The sequence below is a fragment of the Sebastes fasciatus genome, chromosome 7, assembly GCF_043250625.1.
Source record: "Sebastes fasciatus isolate fSebFas1 chromosome 7, fSebFas1.pri, whole genome shotgun sequence".
Taxonomy (NCBI): domain Eukaryota; kingdom Metazoa; phylum Chordata; class Actinopteri; order Perciformes; family Sebastidae; genus Sebastes; species Sebastes fasciatus.
In genome coordinates this window covers 11349640-11369440 of record NC_133801.1, presented here as the reverse complement: position 1 = coordinate 11369440, position 19801 = coordinate 11349640, and the positions used below count along the sequence as shown (strand labels likewise).

General features: G+C 42.5%; 1 protein-coding gene across 20 annotated transcripts in view; it reads right to left on the bottom strand.

Moving 5' to 3' along the window:
• The window catches only part of gramd1bb (GRAM domain containing 1Bb), a 146851-nt gene that overhangs the window by 39365 nt on the left and 87685 nt on the right, over positions 1-19801 (bottom strand). Inside the window, exon 1 of one of the 20 annotated variants that reach the window (XM_074641540.1) lies at positions 12732-13317. The exons of 17 other annotated variants lie outside the window; for them this stretch is intronic. In XM_074641540.1, the coding sequence (XP_074497641.1) occupies positions 12732-12754 (23 nt within the window). In that variant the 5' untranslated portion in view covers positions 12755-13317. Of the gene's footprint in view, positions 1-1874; positions 2140-2357; positions 2867-12731; positions 13318-19801 lie in introns of those variants that run through there. 2 more of the 20 variants (XM_074641541.1, XM_074641538.1) reach the window with 2 other exon arrangements.

Genomic DNA, 19801 nt, shown 5'->3' with positions numbered 1-19801 from the left:
TGAACATGCAGCTGACGCCGGCCTGCAGAGGAGCAGACAAAAGCATCTATCACAGACGCTTTGTTAGTAATGGCTTCATGAAACAGAACACTGAGAGTTGGAGTACCTGCCGGTGGTGCATTATCTCTGGACCGTGATGCTCCGGGAATTACATGAAAAAGCACAATGAGTTCTTCAGCTGTAGAATAATAGATGCAGCTGCTCACGGCTCTATTGCTTCAAACATATAACATGCTGGTGATGCCACGAAGGAAAACCTGCCTAACGATACAAAAACAACAACACACTATTCTCTTCAATCTAAAAAGGCTTATCGGAATCAAATATAGTGATGAAACAAAGCTGCTGTTTTCAGCCCCACTCACACTCTCATCTATCGATGCATTGATTAAGTGACCCGAACGCCGCGCTCTACATTTCCCTTCAATGTAGAGAGAGAGAGAGCTGACAAACAATTTAACAATTAAAAAGACATATCTCTCAGAGCACCGCCCACACCCCTACAAAGCTCAGCTTAGGATGGATATCGCTATAGCAACAGTGAACAGAGAGAGTGGTTTAAATATTCAGAGTGTGTGACTAAATATACTTCAGCAGCTCTGCTGTTAGAGATGCTGTCTGAGCGGGAAATACAGCGGGGAGGTAAAGTGACAGACGATGCAACATCACGGCCCATCAAGACGTTTCTGCACATTTAATGATTGATTTCTGAACTTCTTGATGCTGTACTATAATTCAGATTTATGGATATTTATATTTTATAATACTTTCTGCAATATTTATTTTATTAATTTGTATATGCAATATATTTTACTCAATTAAGGCCACATTATATTTTTATTATTATTATACATTATACTGTATATATATCGGTAATATATAACAATCATAATGTGTTAATATTCATACATATATTATTGTTTACTTTTGTATTTTGATGCTTGGCAACATTGTTTTTTGGGAAACTTTCATGCCAATAAAGCCACTTTGAATTGAATCAAGTTGCTCCAAAGCAATGTCTGTAATAACTAATTTGATAAACAATAAATACATGAATACATAGTTAAAGAAAATGATATTGCATATTGAAGAATAACAATGCTTTGTAACTTCAGACAGTAAATCCCAGCTTATTTTGAGCCAAACTTACTGCATCCAGTATTGTTCCAATATCTTACTTCATTATTAAAAGACTGAAATCTAACATTTTGTACAGCACAGCATGTTCATTTGCATACCGAGCGAGAGGGATTGGTCCCAGAGGCTAAAGCACAGAAGTCATCTGCATTACAGAGCTCTGCACAGACAGACGACTGACTTCAAGGTGTTTGATCAGACAGGACCAATGCATGTCGCTCAAAATAGGTCAAGTTATTACATATAGAGCGAAACAAAAGCGAAACAAGCATGCTGCTTGCACCACTTTGTTACAGTCTTTTCTTTAAATAAGCTCTAAAGCTCTAAATCCAACCGGCTCAAGCTGTCCGATCGTTCAGCTTCACAATAGAACAGAGTTCCGGGCCTTTCTGAGGGCCCCGCTTGTTTTCACAATTTTGCTGACCCTGGAAAATGCCCATCTGGCAGCGGCCCTTCAGCTCCGCTTGGTTTGAAAAGGCCATGAGGAACACCGGCAACCAGTGCGCATGCACACACACAGGAATGCAAATACACAGTACACAGAAGCATGCCGAGCAAAAACGCCCACGTACTGCAGGAATACATTTAACAACATCACACACAGACTCGACCAAGTACTACAAAATCAATCACCTCCACATTAAACACACTCTAGACTTGTACATATTATAATAATCAAACCCCACCCATCCACTCTCTCTGGCACACACACACATGTATAACAGAGCCCGCCATACCCGTGCTGAAAGACACAGTCCCTCAACACCTCGCCGTAGCAGCCCTCAAGGCAGTGGCATTCCTCGTTGGCCACCGTCACACACTCAAACACCACCATGTCCTCGTAGGCAGCCCCCAGTAATGAGCTGTTCATCCAGCGGATCATCCTGAGGACTGCGCACTGCACTTTCCTTTCTCTCTCAGTGGAAGTAAGGTAGCTGGACAGATAAATGCGAGAGAGAGAAGATGGAAGAGGCAGGCAGGGAGATTTTCTTCAGCAGGCTTAGGGCCACTGATCTTCCCCGGCCAGCTCTGATCTCCTAATAACCAGCTTACATCGCCCTTAACACCACCTGCCAAAGAAGAGGCATCGGTGGTCTGGATTCTCCTTCTAAAATAGTACATGTTGATCTTGCCAAGCGGGGAAACTAATCATTATGCAGGCTCCGTGTAGCTCGGCCTGAATGCAACCAGGTAGGTAGGCTGCTGTTCCCAGCACTAACCTGGTCGTAGCCATGTAGAGAGCCGCTCCGCAGCGATCAACCCTTTTCAAATGGATTCATTCACGCAGCGGGAGTCGTGGATGAGGCATAGGAGGAAGAAGATGGAGGAGGGGGGGGAAAGGAGAGAAGAGAGAGGGATGAAGGGGAGGAGGGTGGACGAGTTCTGGAGCATGCCAGGAGGATGGGAGGAAGAGGAGGAGGAAGCGGACGCAGCCGAGGGAGATAAATAAGAGCGTATTTTCCCGGCAGACGGGGGAGGACGGTGGTTTCTCTCTGGAGAGCAGTCTTTTTTTCTTTCTCTTCCTATCGTTCTCTCTCTCCCCCTTTGTCTAATTGAGGCTGATAAGCTCTCGCTCTCTCTAGCAACCTGCACTTTTCCATTCCCCCTTCTTCTTCCTCCGCTCTCCCAGCCGTTGGATCATCAGCGCGATTACCGCATCCGCTAGTATCCAAGCGAGGCTCTTCTCTCGCGATTTCTGCTCCTTGTTCACAGGATTTCACGGCTGCAGACTGACAATAGATGGGAAGAGATTGAGGGAGAACGTGCGAGCGGATAGATAGAGAGAGAGAGATAGAGAGAGAGAGAGGGGGTGGTGAGAGACAGAGACAGAGCAAATGAGGAAAGAGATGGCTTTCACTTTGCATTCCACCTCTACTTGGTGCTGGTGCACTGAGCCTGCTGCTTCCTCAATTATTCATGTGTTTCATGAATGGAGGGGCTGACATCACCGGCATTCAGGTCACTTTACACTCTAAGCTCCCTCTAAATCACACAATAAGATAGAGCAGGGTTTGTGGTAAACACATTTCATGGTTTCACAAACATAAATCTACTTGCTCTCCTTTGAAAACCAGATATCAACATGCAGTCCATAATCAGCAACAGATAATGCATCTTCTTCGTGTTGTCAAAGAAACACAAGTATGACATTTTCAAATATTTTGAATGAGGCAGTAGATTGACTCCAGGGTGTTAAGAAGTGGGTTCTCTACAAATTCAAATATTGAAAAACTTGCGGCATTAGATGCTTGTTGTATCCTGCCATCCAACAAATAATTACAACAAAAGCCCTATTACAAATATTAATGACATATTCTGTGATTTCACTGTCCCTTGAGGCCACTGCTTTTTAATTGTGTGGCATGGAGATAAATGAAAGAAAATATTAAATATTGTCCATTGTGTATCATTACCATCTATTTTAAACTGGACCCCCGGGCAATCTAACTGCATTTTAACGCATCGCCAAGTGCAACTTTGGTCATTAGTCATTCCTGCCGCAGTGTAAAGTGCTTACTTCAGTTTATTTCACTGATATTTATTTTGTATTTGAAGGAACGACTGCAGCATGAACTAAATATGATCCCAATCACACATGGGAATGGTGATTTAAACTTCCGATGAACCTAAAAAAGACTTTATTTTTATGTGAAGTTCGTGGTGGTTACATATTACACTGATTATGATGTTTCATTTGAACATGTTCAAACAGTAACTGTAAATTGTAGCAGTTCTCGTCATAACAACAGCCTATAGGCCTTTTTCACGGAGGACATTTTGACACATAGGAAACGAACAGGTGTAAAATTAATTAAGGCTAAATTCCAATTAGCTGCTTCTGTAATGTGCCTGCTGTCTCTCTTCCACACTAATCAGGTTTCCATCCAAATCTAACGCAAAGTTTAACCACATTTCCAGAAAATTAGCAAAAGAAAATTGCATGTTAATGTGAGCTTCCGTCCTCTGCCATCGCATTTGTTTGTTTCATGTATTAATTTAAGGAAGGTTACAGTCTCCTTATCACCAGTGGAAGTTTGAGTGACACCTGCTTCATGTAAATCATGATTTATATATTTCTAAGTCTTTTTCCATTGCACTGTTGCACATTGTTTTTATCGAAACATCAAACTTTAACACCTCAGCCAAATGTAAAAACCTCTTTTATACATAATGTGTTATTTACTGTACATATAATATATATGTGTGGTTTTAAAGAAAAGTTTTAAACAATTTTGGTTGATTTAGTAATCTAAAGCCTATAATGAAGTTGGATGAGGCATCATTTTAAACATTTACACAAGTCAATCAGCTCTTGCAAAACCCATACCCTGAAAGGCTTTATCCACAGGACTGAAACTGGGTGTTATGGTGGATTACACACTTACTGTAGCATTTGTGAACTAACTGGTGTTTCCACCATAGACTGTATATAAGAAGTGGACGTAGTCACCGTGACGTTGCCCATTGGTTTTTGGACCGCCGTTTTGAAGCCATGAGTTCGGTATTTTGGCCATAGCCATCTTGGTTATTTGCAACCAGAAGTGACACGAGAGGGTGGAGCTAAGTACAACTGAACGCTAAATAAAACATTTTTTGGCAACCAAAATGTTACAATTATCTTTCATGAACTGAAAACACACTGTCAATCACAAGGTAGCCATGCCCTAAAGCATCCTCTGTTTTATGGTCTATTTCACTCTAAATGGGACCATCATTTACTAAATGAACATCATGCTGTATTGAAGAAGACTTGAAACTAGTGATTGAGATCATAAACTCATGTTTACAATGTTTACTGAGGTAATAAATCAAGTGAGAAGTAGGCTCATTTTCTCATAGACTTCTATACAATCAGACTTCTTATTGCAACCAGAGGAGTCGCCCCCTGCTGGCTATTAGAGAGAATGCAAGTTTAAGGCACTTCAGCACTGGCCTCACTTTTCAGACCCGGAGGTTGCCCACTGGTTTCCATATGCACTCAAGAAACACATTTCTGATTAAAAGATGACAGCTGCAGTATTATCTACTTGTTAATCATCGCACAAACTGTTTTACTAAATAAATAGGAAAAGGTAATTATACGGTGATCCATTCACGCATCCATAAAGATGACCACAGTCAGTAATCACCTCTCGGAGGCCTGAGCTGTGCTGCTGGAAAGACTTGACCCCGGGGGCTGCAGCAATGCTGGCTGCCTCTGTGGGAGCGCTGAGCGGAGCCGTGCTCTGGAACAAAGGGAGCTGGTCCACTGAGCCGGACCACTGTGTGCCCAGATAAGCCTGCCCAACCTCACATCAACAACTGACCTACTTAGGGGACCTCCGTCCTCTTTGTTGCTGCACCCAGGGGACACGCAGATGGTCAAATTGACCACACACTCTGGGATATGGTATGTAATGAACAGCCATTGGCACTTAGCTGTTGATTCATTCATCTTTTTCACTCATGACTCAACAGGTTTGAGATGTTTCAATTTCATTTTTTCCCCCCAATTCATTCTGGCGTAGACGTAATCCGAACACACCCCAAATGTTAAAGCCTCCAACAAATTTCTCCATCTTTTTTGAGAGGAAGGCGTGCTGTTTACCAAGTTGTCATGGCAACATCAATGTGGCGACGCCTGGCTGGGTCGGAAATGTCTGTCAGCCCGACTGTGTCTCGGCCGTGCAGTTGCCATGGCAGCCCGTCAAGCCATTCATGTGCACCGCCACTTGAAGTGTTCCCAACTAGAGGGAGAAAGAGAGAGCTGTAGGAGGAGGGTGTGTGTTTGTGCGTGTAAGGGGGTGATGCTGCTGCTGCATAAAGCATTAACACACACGATTAGTTATCTACAAAGCCCTGGAGTTTAAGTGCACTTTGCTGTGAACATGTTCGGAGTGAAAGGAGCAACCAGTGGGTCTCTGACAGCTGATATCTCCATTTTACTTTAGAAGAAGTTTGAAAGATCAGGACATAGCTGCGTGTCAGTGTGGTACAAAAACAAGCAAATACAGAGTGAAACCACTGTATGTCATTACCTTTCCTAAAACTATTTAAATCAAATCCCACAAGCATAACTTTAGCATTTAGTCCCAGGCTTAATTAAACTGCCTAATTATCTTCAATGTGTGGCAACCTAACATAGGCCTGTGACAATTTTTGGGTTCTCATTGGAGCTACGACCTGCTGTACCTCTGGGTCCAAGAACCTGTTTTAAAAGCAGCTATAATTAAACACACTGATTTAAATTCAAGAGCTCTCCTCGGCCCCGGTGAGGTAATTCAAGGACTCGGTGGAGATGTCAGAGAGGGGCAGGAGGGGACAGGAAACTGGCAACCGTATTAAGCCCCTGTGGGACACGTTGTCCCAGTGGGTCGAGACACAGCCACTGCCATCTGCAGGGGATATATAGGCGGAAGGAAGCCGGCTGGGTGACAAAGAGCGGCAGGCGGAGAGAAAGAGTGTGTGTGTGTGTGTGTGATCTTAGTGTGATGGTAGAGAAACAAGGTGAAGTGAGGAGGTGTGTATCTGATTATAATTTTATTTTTTTAAACTCAAATTTTGTCGCACTAAGAAAAGTTGCAATAATGCTTGGACATAAATGCTTTTCAGTTTTCTTTCTAACTAGTGCAGTGAATGTTCAAAATGTGCCTGTTCAGAAAGGCTTGGCGTCCGGTGTTGCCGTTTGCAGCTTTCTCGAGAACTGCTCATCCAAACAACCTCACACTCGACACTGCGCTTCCTTGGTTCCTGAGCAATACACCTGCCATGACACAGTTGCGTCCCCTAGCAATACTACAGTATACGCGTCATTTGGGTGCAGAAGCTCACACGAACATCGACGGAGGGCGAGCTGTAACCAGCATGCCGTTCGGCGGATTAATAGTTAATATTATGGCAAGCAACGGATATTATGGCGAGCAACGGAGAGCGAGCTGTACCCAGCAAGCCGTTCGGCGGTGTAACAGTCAATACTGCAGCGAGCGACAGACATGGATGTATTTTAAGAATTAGATACTGGACCTCAAGATGGCACAAGATTCATTTCAATGAGAATTGCTTGCCTGGTGCATATCACAAAATAGTTTTCTATCTTCTGGATTTACTTCTGGGTTATGCAGCCAACCGAGTAAACACTATAGTGTTTCTCACATTGGCCCTACCCACGAGTTCCCGCTCGGACCATAGCCTTTACATTGTGATGACGTCACAGATGTTTAAATTGTTGTTCTGTCTGTCCTGGAAAATGCTTTTTGGGCTGCAAGGGAATTCTTTGCTGCAATACCGCGATTGGCCACTGGAAAAACTCTGAAGCAAAGTTGAGCGGTGGTACCGTATCCAGATCTTATTATACATCCATGGTGACAGAGAGAGCGAGAAACGCAGTGCTGACAGTGTGCAGAAATTCAACCCTTTAATTTTCCTTTCTACCAGATGTGCATTACATAAGTCCTAGATTCTTTATCATTAAGTGCTATGCAAGCATCTCTATTTTCTTCAGTGACTTTATCAATCATTGCAAACCAATCGATGCATCATCAATCACATCCCCTCACGGCCCCAGGAGAGCAAAAGTTGGCCGTATTGGGAGCAGGCAGAAGAGTGTGGCGGAAACAATATAGGGCATAATCAGCGATGACAAATGGCTTGTGGGAAGGATGCAGTAATAAAAAAAAGGAAAAAGGGGACAGGGGACTAGAGAGAGAGAGAGAGAGAGACAGAGAACGAGAGAGAGTTAATAAGCTGTGGCCAGGAGGGAAACAATTCTGCGGCTTCTCTTCACTGCAGAGCTCCTGCTGTGAACTTGGACGTCCATTGTGGCCCAGTCTGATGGTGCAGTGCTTTATCTGTAAGGCTGCAGTTGGTTCCAAGCCTCCCAGTTCATTCCTAACAAACTGTTGGACATTTCATGCTTTCAAAGGAAGCAGAAATAGTTTTGCTGAAGGGAAAGGGCTTAATCAACACTTCTGATGACCACATTAGATCTAGAGCCGTGGTTCCCAATCTATTTTCCTTGAGGCCCATATTTTCTGATGTCCTCAGCATTAACATTTAAAAAAAATAAAAATCCTTGAACAAAATCCTAATTTTTCAATAAGGTGATTCAGTGTATTAAATGAGTAATTTATGGTGTTGTTAGATTGCTGCTGGACCACCCCGTTCATACAGGTGCTGACCTTTGTGTGCGGCAAGTGTGAGAAAAAAAAGGTTTTTACTGCAGTGAAAAGTTATTTTTGAAGTTTAAACGCTAACAGATATGGATTGAAGCTGAATATTTTGTCATATAAAAACATGCTGTGAATTTTGGAAATGATTACATTTTTGATTACACTTTTAAAAAAAAAAAAAAAATTAAAACTTTTGGACTTTACAACGATCTGGAGTTATTGGAAATGTTTGGATTACTTGAGTCTGAAACAATCGCAGCCACCACTGGAATCAAAATCTACAAACATGGTCCCCAATACAATATAAAATATGGTCCAAATACAAGTATAATACTAATAATATAAGTGTAGGCTATTCTTTATCAGCAACTCTGCACAAATATGAATAAATAAACATGGGTTTAAACAGAATGTGGCCTACTAAGTAGCAACAAAATATTTTTAAATAGTTTTATATACAGACTTTTGTATAAATTATCCAGTAAGTGTGTTTATTATGATTTTAGTTTTACATGTGCAAATCTAATTTTGACAGCCTCAGAGCAGACAAATCCTTGTGAACCCCCTTTGATCTTTGGCGCCCCCCTAAGGGGGGCCCGGGCCCCAGGTTGGGAACCACTGATCAAGAGGACCAGCTGATCGACTAGCAGTTCACTTACAGTTAATGCAGAAGCTCTTCTCCCTCTCCCTCTCTAATACTTCACATATTGAAATGAATCTTCTTGGTGCAGCGGCCTGGTGGGAGCTACAATTTTGAAGTCAGTTTAAAATAGCCCAGAGAGACATTAATGGCTCGGCACTGGATAGTACACGCCTGGGGGTTTGGTTTGCATGTGAGGATCTGAAGCAGCCGTGCATATGTTGGTGGATGCTGCAAGTTTCCTCAAGTCTTTGATGTTGTGTTCGTCTGCATGACAACATGCACGAGCTAAAAGCTGCAGTCTCAAAGGGACGTAAATGCAGAAATCACAGCTGGAAGACTTCCTTTGCTCCACAGTGCTCTGTGACAATGAAGACTGCAGTCGCCTGCTCTGAATGGCAACAATCAATAAGATAAAAGGAGCTGAACAATAGTCCAGGCAGGTTTTAGGGGTAAAGACACACACAGGCCTTTTATGTATGCAAGTCTGCACTCAGTCTGTCCAACTGTCCTGCAGCAACAACAGGCTCGTCCACGGTGCCACGTGCAGAGAGTAAGCTCCAGCTCAAGCCTGCTGTCGGTTCCTCGCTGTTGCTACAGCTGCTGCTGTTGGCTGTGTGTGCACATCTGTGTCTCTGAGTGCATGTGTGTGTGTGTGTGTGTATTTGTGTACAGATTTAAGTCACACCAAATGTCGTATCAAGAGCAAACATCCCCACAGTGGGGCCACTGCCAAATCCTGAGCAATCTCACACTCACACGCATGCATGTACGCACACACATGCTCTCTCTCTCTTCTTATCTCTGCCTTGTCTTCTCACAAGTAAGTAATGCTGCAAAAATACCCCCCCCACCCAACCCCTCTGGCTCTCAATCACAGCATGCACTGTGACAAACATACACCCAACAGGGCAGCCTGGTTTCCAATCTGAAAACTCTTTGACACTCGCTTCCCCTCACATCAACTCACAGTACATCATATGAGATTATTTCTTATTACTAAGAGCAACATTTCTTTTACACTCCCGTTGTTTCCATCACAATCATTAGGGATGCACGATCCGACTTTTTCAGTCCCGATACCGATAACGATACGTGGGCTTCAGGTATCGGCCGATATATATAAAGTATATAACCATAGAATTGAATTTAATAGATCGGCCCCATTGTCACCGATACCGAGTGATGGCGAGATGAAGCATCATGAAGCACTGAAGCTCTCCAGAAAATTGGTTCGCAAAAGGGTTCATTTCACGAGACTTCAGGTGCACATGAAACCGCCTAATAAGAATAATAAGGAATAATAAGTTGTCAACTGTGTTTCGGCTTCGGGCGTCTTCAATGACGTCATCGTTCTGAGACGACACAAGCCTCGGTACGCGCTTCACAGAAAACTTCCTGGATTACTCGACACATGCTCCGAAGCCTCGGCCCCGCACATAATGCCACTACCGATACCCGATCCAGCTATTTGAGTCAGTATCGGCCCGATATCCGATCCGGTATTGGTGCATCCTTAACAATCATCATCTCGACTATCCTATCTTTGGCTCCTTTTCATGCAATTTTAGTATGTGTAAAGATAATTTACTGAAAGGCACAATAAATATAACAGCAAAGAAAGAAAACTTTTTTTTCCAGTCAGCCTGTCAGGGCATTAGACAGGCTTCTTCCCTACTAGGGCTGCAACTCACAATTATTTTCATTGTTGATTAATCTGTTGATCATTTTCTTGATGAATCGATTAGTTGTTTGGTCTAAAAAATGTTGTCCAGTGTTTCCCAAAGTCCAAGATGATGTCCTCAAATGTCTTGTTTTGTCCACAACTCAAAGATATTTAGATTTCTGTCATAGAGGAATAAGGAAATCAGAAAATAAGAAAATAAGAAGCTAGAATCAGAGAATATTTTTTATTTTCTTAAACAATTACTCAAACCGATAAATCAATTATCAAAATAGTTGTTGTTTAATCGTTGCAGCTCTATTCCCCACATTAATTTGTGGTATCTTGTAAGCAGGCTAAGGCTCATGCACGACACAATAATCAGAACTCCGTCGTAATCTTAAGGTATCTCATTTGTCAGCAGGCCATAATAATGGTGAGATCAAATACCTTTGCGCTAATTAAAAATGCACAGAGAGACTACAAGAATTATTGTCCCGTTCAATCAAGTAGCTGGAGAGTGCTAAACCGGTGAAACCACCAGATAAATCACTGCATCCAGTGGAGATAAATAAGCTACCGGTTAATAACACACAGGACAACAAATGTGCTGATTGAGGTATTGACTGATGGGATGACCTCTGGGTCACACCGTTTTGCCTACGTAGCAGAATGTCCCTGGGAGAACAGAGAGCAGCTCTAATAGACACTAATAAACAGAGTGAGATTTCAGCTGGATCCTCTCACTGATGAATCTACGAGGAGAACCAATACTTTATCATCATCACTCATTCCTTGATTGATTTTTTTCTCCTTCAAGGTGGATTGAAAAACGACTGAATAGAAACATTTGGACCATTTTTCCTGTTTATAAACTCCCTTTTACAAACACATTCTTGTTTAAAAACGTAAAAACATTTTGTACTTTCAGAGAGGATAGAGATGCATCCTATTGGATACAGTACATCTACATACGTAATTGCTGTTATATAACATGACAACATGGCATGCAATCTACAGTACACAGAGCTAGCTAGCCAGCCAGGTCATCTCATCTCCATGAATAAGAGACTATAGGATGCTAACAGATGAAGTAACCTGTGTATGTGCTGCAAAACAGATCAGGTGACTCCGGTTTAATAGCGTTTCTGTGCTACAGAATGATAAAGAGGCCCTGGACGTCAAACAGGAAGACACACTGGCTGACACACACATACAGCATGCACTCAATCTGATTAATCTTATGGAGCTCTGAGAGGAAATGTGCAAAGCTATACAGTCCACGGTCTAACGTAAAAAAACAACAACTGGAGGATCAAGTGATGGATTTGAGAGGCATGTAGTTGAGAGAAGGACACAGAAAAATATAGAGAGAATGAAAGAGAGACAGAGACGTTGGGGAAAAGAAGAGGTCCTCATGAAAGTGAGAAGGAAGGAAGCGGGACGCACGTTGCCGAAACTGCTCCCCCTCTGCTTTTTTTTCCTCCTGCGGTGCTCTGTAATTCGTCTCTAAATATATCACTCAAGAATAGGAGGAGGAGCATAAACAAACACAAGAGGAGGAGAGGAGAGAAGGAGGGACACGCTGTGGTAGAACAGGTTGAAAAAGAAAGTGAGAGCCACCTGGATGTTTGTCCATGTGAGATAACGAGGGAAACGGGAAAACAAGCGCAGGAAGACAGCGAACGACGGAGGGGAGCATGTGCCTGCTCTTTTCCAGGCAGCCACGTGAGTGCCTCTCCTCAGCTGCTCCGCTCACACTGAGCCCGCCAGAGGGGAGCAGAGCGGGGTCGCCACAGTCACAGTGAAAAAAAGAAACACACACACTAGCCCACACTGGCTGCACTGGATACTAACACTCTGGTCACGGCTTAGTGATGTCCTGATCTAGCCCTTAGTGGTACATAACCTTATAGAACTGCACAGGTGAAGATGGACAGATAATTATATTTAATGTGCTCTCTTTAAAAAGCACAGGCCTTGTCAAGAGAGTATGTTGTCTAAGAGCAACACATGTCAATACAGCCTCCAGACATCCAGCACCTGGCTGGGATGTGCTTTGAATACACGACAGACCCTGACAGAAAAACAGGTTACATCTCGAATACACAATCACACATAAAAGCTCTCCGTTCAGCCTTACCAGGCGAGCTTGAAGCCTTTCATTAGTACAGCGAGGAGTGTCTGACGTCCATAGCGTGTTGTGGGCACTGGGCTGCCCGTTCACACCGCCGCATGCTGACTGACAGCCTGCCAAAGCCTCACCTCCCATACACAGAGCACAGAGATGCACCGAGGGATAGAAGGGAGGAGTGGATGCAGAGGCAGATGGATGGTTGGGGGGACCGGAGTCTGGAAGGATGATCCTCAGCTTGTGTCCACCTTTCTGCTACATTCCTTCGCTCGTGTCGAGGTGCCGCAGTGCCGAGCACTTGTGCCAGAAATTCACACCTCCCTGAGGTTCTTCAGTTTTTCCCAAAAGAGAAGGAGGTGACCTGCACCGCAATATTCACAACGCAAACTGCAGCACGCAGCAGGAGCAGGCGGGCTAGCAACTGCAGATAAATGCCATCATGGCCGGTCGCTGTTCCTTTCCGACTCTTTTCTATCAAGCTCTCTCACACTGTCCCCTCACAGCGTCTGTTGGCTTGCTCAAACTCTTCCCGTCTCTCCCTCAGTCTCCGCTGCGGATGAAAGCTGCACTTGCTGAGCTCACAGTGAGCAGGCGCAGGATCTCTACCCTCCCCCTCCCTCCCTCTCTCCCTCCCTCCTGTTCTCTCTGTCCTCTTCCCTAGATGGCTCCCTTTCTCTATTTCTCTCCTAGATAAGCCGAGCTGGCCCAGTGTGGAGGACTAGAGCAGGACAGTAGCCTCTGGCCATAACATCCCCTGTGCAATGACCCCCACCCCCACCTCCACCTCCACCCACCATGCTACGTATGAGAAGGCTATTAAGTGGGGGGGGGACCTGCTGCAATTCTTTCCTCTTGTGTTGGACTCCAGCCCTGATCAGTGTCAGCAGCTAACCCTGTTAATCTCTTAATGCACTGAGAGTACTGGGGTACTCCCCGTGTTTATAGCTGTGTGCCGTGTACGTGTGCTGCATACATGATGAATCAGATGGACAGCACGGTGACTCAGCTTGCTTAGCTGGCTATACTGAATGTTTTATAACTGCAAAAACCTGAGTTTAAATCTAACTGGGGCTTTTTGTTAATCGTGCTCATTTGTCTAATTTACCGGCACAGGAGGCCTGTCAAACTCTGGATTAACAACGATACTCAAGTATTGCAAGAGTTAGAAATGTGTAGTTTTTTTTCGGCTTTTCCAAAACCAAAACAACAAGTAAAAGTGCAAAATTTTGTGATTGTGATTATTTTGACTGATATTGCAATTGCGATGTGATTTACGATATTAGAGGGAAGGATAATTTTTACATCATTATTCTCATTTACATTGAAAAACATGATGAACAAAATGATTATGGAGTTATTGTTTGCCAAACGTAAAGGGATCTTTACCAAACAAAGATGTTTTCTTAAGTCTGTAGAATATGCCGTGTAGGCCAGGACATCTCTGCAGCACGACAACATTAATTTAAATGGTATTTTGACACACATTTCGATTTTACTAATTATTGCGATTTACTCCCCCCATCTTGTGATTTGAAATTTGCAGTAGTCCTTAATACGATTACGATAAAATTTTTGATTAATTGTGCAGCCTTACTTTTAGCATTAGAATTAACATATGCAAGCTAGGGGTGTAAGAAAATGTAGAAAATATTGAATATTGCAATATTATGTTTTGTGATACTGTTTTGATTCTCAAAAAGAATACACATTTTTAATCAATAGTTTACATGCAGAGATTAACTCTGTTAATACTTTGTCATTTGCAAAGAAATGCGCAATGAATTTTATGCATATGGCGGTGTGTTTTTTTATTAAAAAAAATCACAAAATATCGTCTTGCTTACAGTATTGAAATATATTAAATTGTAACCCCTGTATCATGATACGTATATAAGATTCTTGCCAATACACAGCCCTATTACAGCTGAAATCTGCTGGCGACAGTTGTCGTGTCAGCTGAAGTCCACAGCTAGAAATGAGAAGCCCACTTTAGTTTACTTCTGTGTAAAATTGAAGACCCTCTGTTTAAAAAGTTACTATTCATTTTGACTGCAACCCTCATCATTGTCTACTGTATTGTGTACCATGTGATAACAGACAGCTTGACAGTTCATTTAAAAATACTTCTAACAATGAGAACAAGAATCAACCATGTAAACTCGTCTCAACTATATTTATAATGGATTAACCTTTAACGCTTTTGCAGTCCACTGATTGTAGAAGCGGTTACTTTATCTCTTCCCTCGACCGCTTCAGGCCACAGAGATCAGAGAGCAACCGACTGTTTGCTTTAATAGAAGCCGTCATCAAAAACAATGCCCGACTGGAACACAGGGACCGGGTCAGGGTGCAGCACATTCTTCCTGATTAATCTTCTTAAAGCCCTGCACTTTACAAACTACACTTCATTAGGGATGGCTAATACAGCGTATACAAACCACTCTCCACCATCAGAACTGGTGGACATCGGACATTCTGGTTGGTGAGAGATTTCATTTATGTTATCAAATGGATTTATTTAAATGATTAAACTGTTTGTCGCTCATTGATACCCTTTTTGTTGTTTGACTGTATTTGCTTTGTGATGAGTAAAGCACGTAGTAATCTGTTTAAGTATAACTCAATATAAAACTGTTGATATTATTGAGCTTAGCCTGCTGAGTCACTGAGCTTCATTCACTCACTCTGCTACTTTTGTCAGATGCAGATGGTGCCAGGAGAGAGCGAGTGCATGACTGACTAATACAGAGAAAAAAAAGATAATGGCATGTAGATGATGCAGTTGCTCTTGGTCAGGGAGGACACACGTTCCCGCCACAGACAGTGGGCCCGGCGCCAGGTTCAGGACGTGCTTTAGAACTGAGATCAGTTAACACTTAACTCCGGGGATGTGTACAGTGACATGCTCTGTGTTACATCCATTTTCCAGAGACTTCTGACCACAGTCTAAAACATGCCAGAGAAAGTAACACCTGTTTCCAAATGATAACAAATCAAAAACACCTTGTAGAGCAGAGGAAGAGACTGAACAGGCTGGTCTACTGAGAATACCGAAGCCCTAAACTTTTGTATTAAAAACAGACACTGACGACTGCTTTGCTGAACACAAGACTTTGCCAACATGTTCTCATCACAACTCGTCACATACTGACGCTTTGTCAGACCCCTCGGCGTCACTTTTCCTTCGCACTAAACAAGTGCTTAATGTTGTGAATTAAAAAAAAAACACTTGCTACGGTTTAGGCAACAAAACCATTTAGTTAGGTTTCGGAAAAAACAACATGGTTGGGCTTAACATTACTTTATTTTTACAGTGAAAATATGAATGCACGATCAGCTGATTGTAATCCGAAAGTGAACACACTGGACACAAACAGCAGTCTCCTGGATTAAAGTTGGCATTAGTCCATCATTGCAAAGGGCAGCCTGGCAAATACAATACAATGTGTATCTACGTCTCTGCACGTGCACATGTGTGTCTCGGGCTGTAGAGGGCTCCATAAAACAATTTATAACCAGCAATCAAAAGTTGGCAGCGGCTGACTTTTAAAAGCACCGCGGACCATATCGTGATTACTTTTATTATGAAAAACTCTCAGAGGAAAGAGGATCGGTGAGTGGATCTTTCATTTCTGCGCCATGGGGCAGGCAAGAGCAGACAGGAGGACACACTCTTTCTCTATTGTAAGCCAGCATTGTCTCTCCCAATGGGCTACTGCAAATGCGGTAAGACTGCGGGGAGAGGAAAAGAGGCAAAGATATGAGAGCGCTCTAATCCCTTCCCAGGTGAAGCAGTGAGTGCTGTAGCCTGAGCTTCAGTCAAGCAAGAGGACAGTAAGTCATCTCACACAGAGTCCATCTGCTGCCCACCTAGTCGTGGCTTGCTTACAATTTAATGGAAAAAAACCCCAGAAACAATACCTGAACCTTGCTAATGCTAGCATACATAAATCACTGTGGTGGCAATGATTCCTGGGAACATCCAGAAAGTAAAGAAAAAGGTAAGGTATGCACATTACTCTACAATATTTGTATTGACTATGTTTCGATCCTGCTTCGATCTTCATCAGGTCAAAGTGTTGTTAATCTTCTTCAACATCCATGAAGGCCACAGAGTTCAATCAGTATGATGTCACCTGCACTCTGTGATGGACGAGCAGTTCATCTCGTCCCAGCTTCCTCTACTAATGTGACTGATGCATCGAGGAGCATGCACTGTTAATTTCCCTCCATGTTATTTCATAAAACATTATGTATGTACGTTTTCTGCTATGGCTGTACCTGTCAAAAATAATTATTGAAAAATAGATGTTATACCTAAATGCAAAAGTGAAGAACCATGTGCCATCACTCAACTACAATTACCGCCTTGCCGTTGTATCCTTCCACCAACCAGACAAGTTGCAGTTTACATCCATGTCTGTAAATGTCATCACTTCATCTTTTTAATCCTATTAGACATTTGTGTGAAATTGTCATAACTAGCAAAGTAATTATTTTTATTAAATTGTGACAGTGCTAGTTATGAAAGGGGGAGAGAGAGTTGACGACATGCAGCAAAGGGCCGCGGGTCGGGTTCAAACCTCGGTTCCTCGGTTCCAAAACTAGTTCATCCTTGAGTCCAAGTGGACGTTTGTGCCATATTTGAAGAAATTCCCTCCATGCGTTCATGAGATATTGCGTTCACGAGAAAGGTCCAGACGTATGTACGTACAGACGGTTAACCCGCCCTCGTGCAGAGGCTTAAAAACTGTTCTCATCCCGAGACATTAGAGTAGACCATAGCCGGTTATGTCAGGAAGTTATTTATTTCAGTTTTAATACACAGAGGCTGGCTAACTGTTGCATTTTGCTTAGTCAAACTAACCCACCCCATCAGCAAGAGGACGTCAGCAAATAATACCATGCCTGATTATTGAAAGATGGATTTTAAGCAACAGCACAAACAATTGGTCCCATTTAAGTGTTTAGAAGCCCGTCCTACTTTATTTTGCTGTATGACTGTAGTTTGACTCTTGTTCGTGCTCTGTCCAGCCTGCTGAGGAGAAGCAGCTCCAGAGTGGTGCTGAATGGACAGCTCCTTCAGAGAAGAGTCAACCAGGGAGTCAGAGAGGTTTCCTCTCACTGACGCCCCCTGCTGACCACACCACAGCTAACAACACTAGTTAGGATCAAAGAATAAAAAAAAGTGTTCCCACTGTTATCAGGCAAATGTAATGTCAAAGTAAATTGTTTTACACTTTTGTTTTCCTGAATACATGTTCAATGTGTCCTTTATAGGAGGCATTCTAAAATAAATACCTGACTTTGGGTTGTTTTCGTTTTTAAAGTTTGCTTGAAGAAAAGATGAATAGAGGTTCCACCATATTTCATGATATAAGTCACGCCTTAACAGAAAGCAGTCAATCATTAGTCAGCAAAACAGCCGTCATGTGATTTCTGCATTAGCTTCTTTTTTAGCATTCCTTGAACCCTAATCTGGCCCCGAGATTTTTCATTTAATTCTAAGAATAGCATTGGCAGATAATCTGGATTAATCCTTCTACACTGCTTTGTGGGATTGGATGCCGTGGCCAGTTTGACTCTCCCCATGCTGCCTGGTGGGCGTTCCCTTCTCTGTAACACACTATGGATTACGCTCGTACTGTTTTCATAGATTGATCTCTGCTATCTGATCATAAATGGGTGACTGCGTGACTGGAAGGCTGTGTGTTTATTGTTGATCTGACCATGTTGGATAATCCGAGCGCTCGAGACCACAGTGGGGAGACAGAGAGCAGAAATGCACTCACAGCCTGCAAACTCAGGCATATACTGTATAGTATGCACACGTGTTCCATGGAAAATATGGTGCAAAACTAGCTTTAAATGATTGATTAACAGAGTCACAGCCAACAGAATACGGTTAAACAGATGCAAACATGGGACAGCAATGCACGGCTCAGTAGAAAGCCAGAGTAGAAAACAAAGCAGCAGCAGAAATCCCATTGAGGACAGAACAGACACTTTGCAGACAGCCAACATTGACTAAAACATAAAAGCAGCCAAGGGAGGGAGAAGGAAAGACAGAACGATGACTGTGATGATGAATGACAGACTATGTTCGATTGCAAAAAAAAAAAGAGCAACACTGCGAGGGATACATATCATGTTCAATATCAGGTCAACCTAAAAAGTGATAAAGTGAAATACAGATGGCCCTCTGCACTGCTGTCACGTGTGCTATGAATAAAAGAACAAAGTACGGCACGTGCTGACATTAAAGCACTCATTTTTAAAAAAAGCCTTCCATTTCCTGTTTCTGCTGCAGCAAGCAGGATGGAAATAGGCCGAGGTTTCTTTTTCAACAAACACACGCTCATAATTACTAAACAAAGAGAGGAGGAAGAGAGGTGGTGGAAAATGGAGATTGGGATTATCTCTATTAACCTAAACAAAAGGTTTAACATGAAAGAGATAATAGACATCCACTGATGGAAATAAAGTCAGTGAGGATTCCCAGCTACACTCGCCGAATGTATAGTAACACGATACTTTCTTGTTGGTTACTCTTCTCAAAATGTCTACATCTTGATTTTAACTAAAGTGTCTCATACTGTAACAGTTTAATCATTTTAAGCTAAATGAAATGCAGTACCTGTGAGGGTTTCTGGACAATATCTCTCATCGTTTTATGTTGATTTCCCATAATAAATATATACATATATTTGCATAAAGCAAACCTATTTGCCCACTCCCATGTAGATAAGATCATTAAATACTTGACAAATCTCCCTTTTAAGGTACATTTTGAACAGATAAAAAAAAAAAATGTGCGATTAATCAAGATTAAATATTTTAATTGATTGACGATTGATTATTTGAAAGCTCTGGTAACACTCTCTGTCCTCCACTGTTTTCATATTTACTGATACTTTCAAGACTATGTATAGGGACACACTGATATGATATGTCAATATCAGCCCCAATACCGACTATTAGGTGGATTGGGATCCACATACATTTAAAAGTTAAATGCATCAATCTGGTGCACTTTGAGAGCAAAATTGGCAACATTAAGAGGCTAGATAAACAATTTT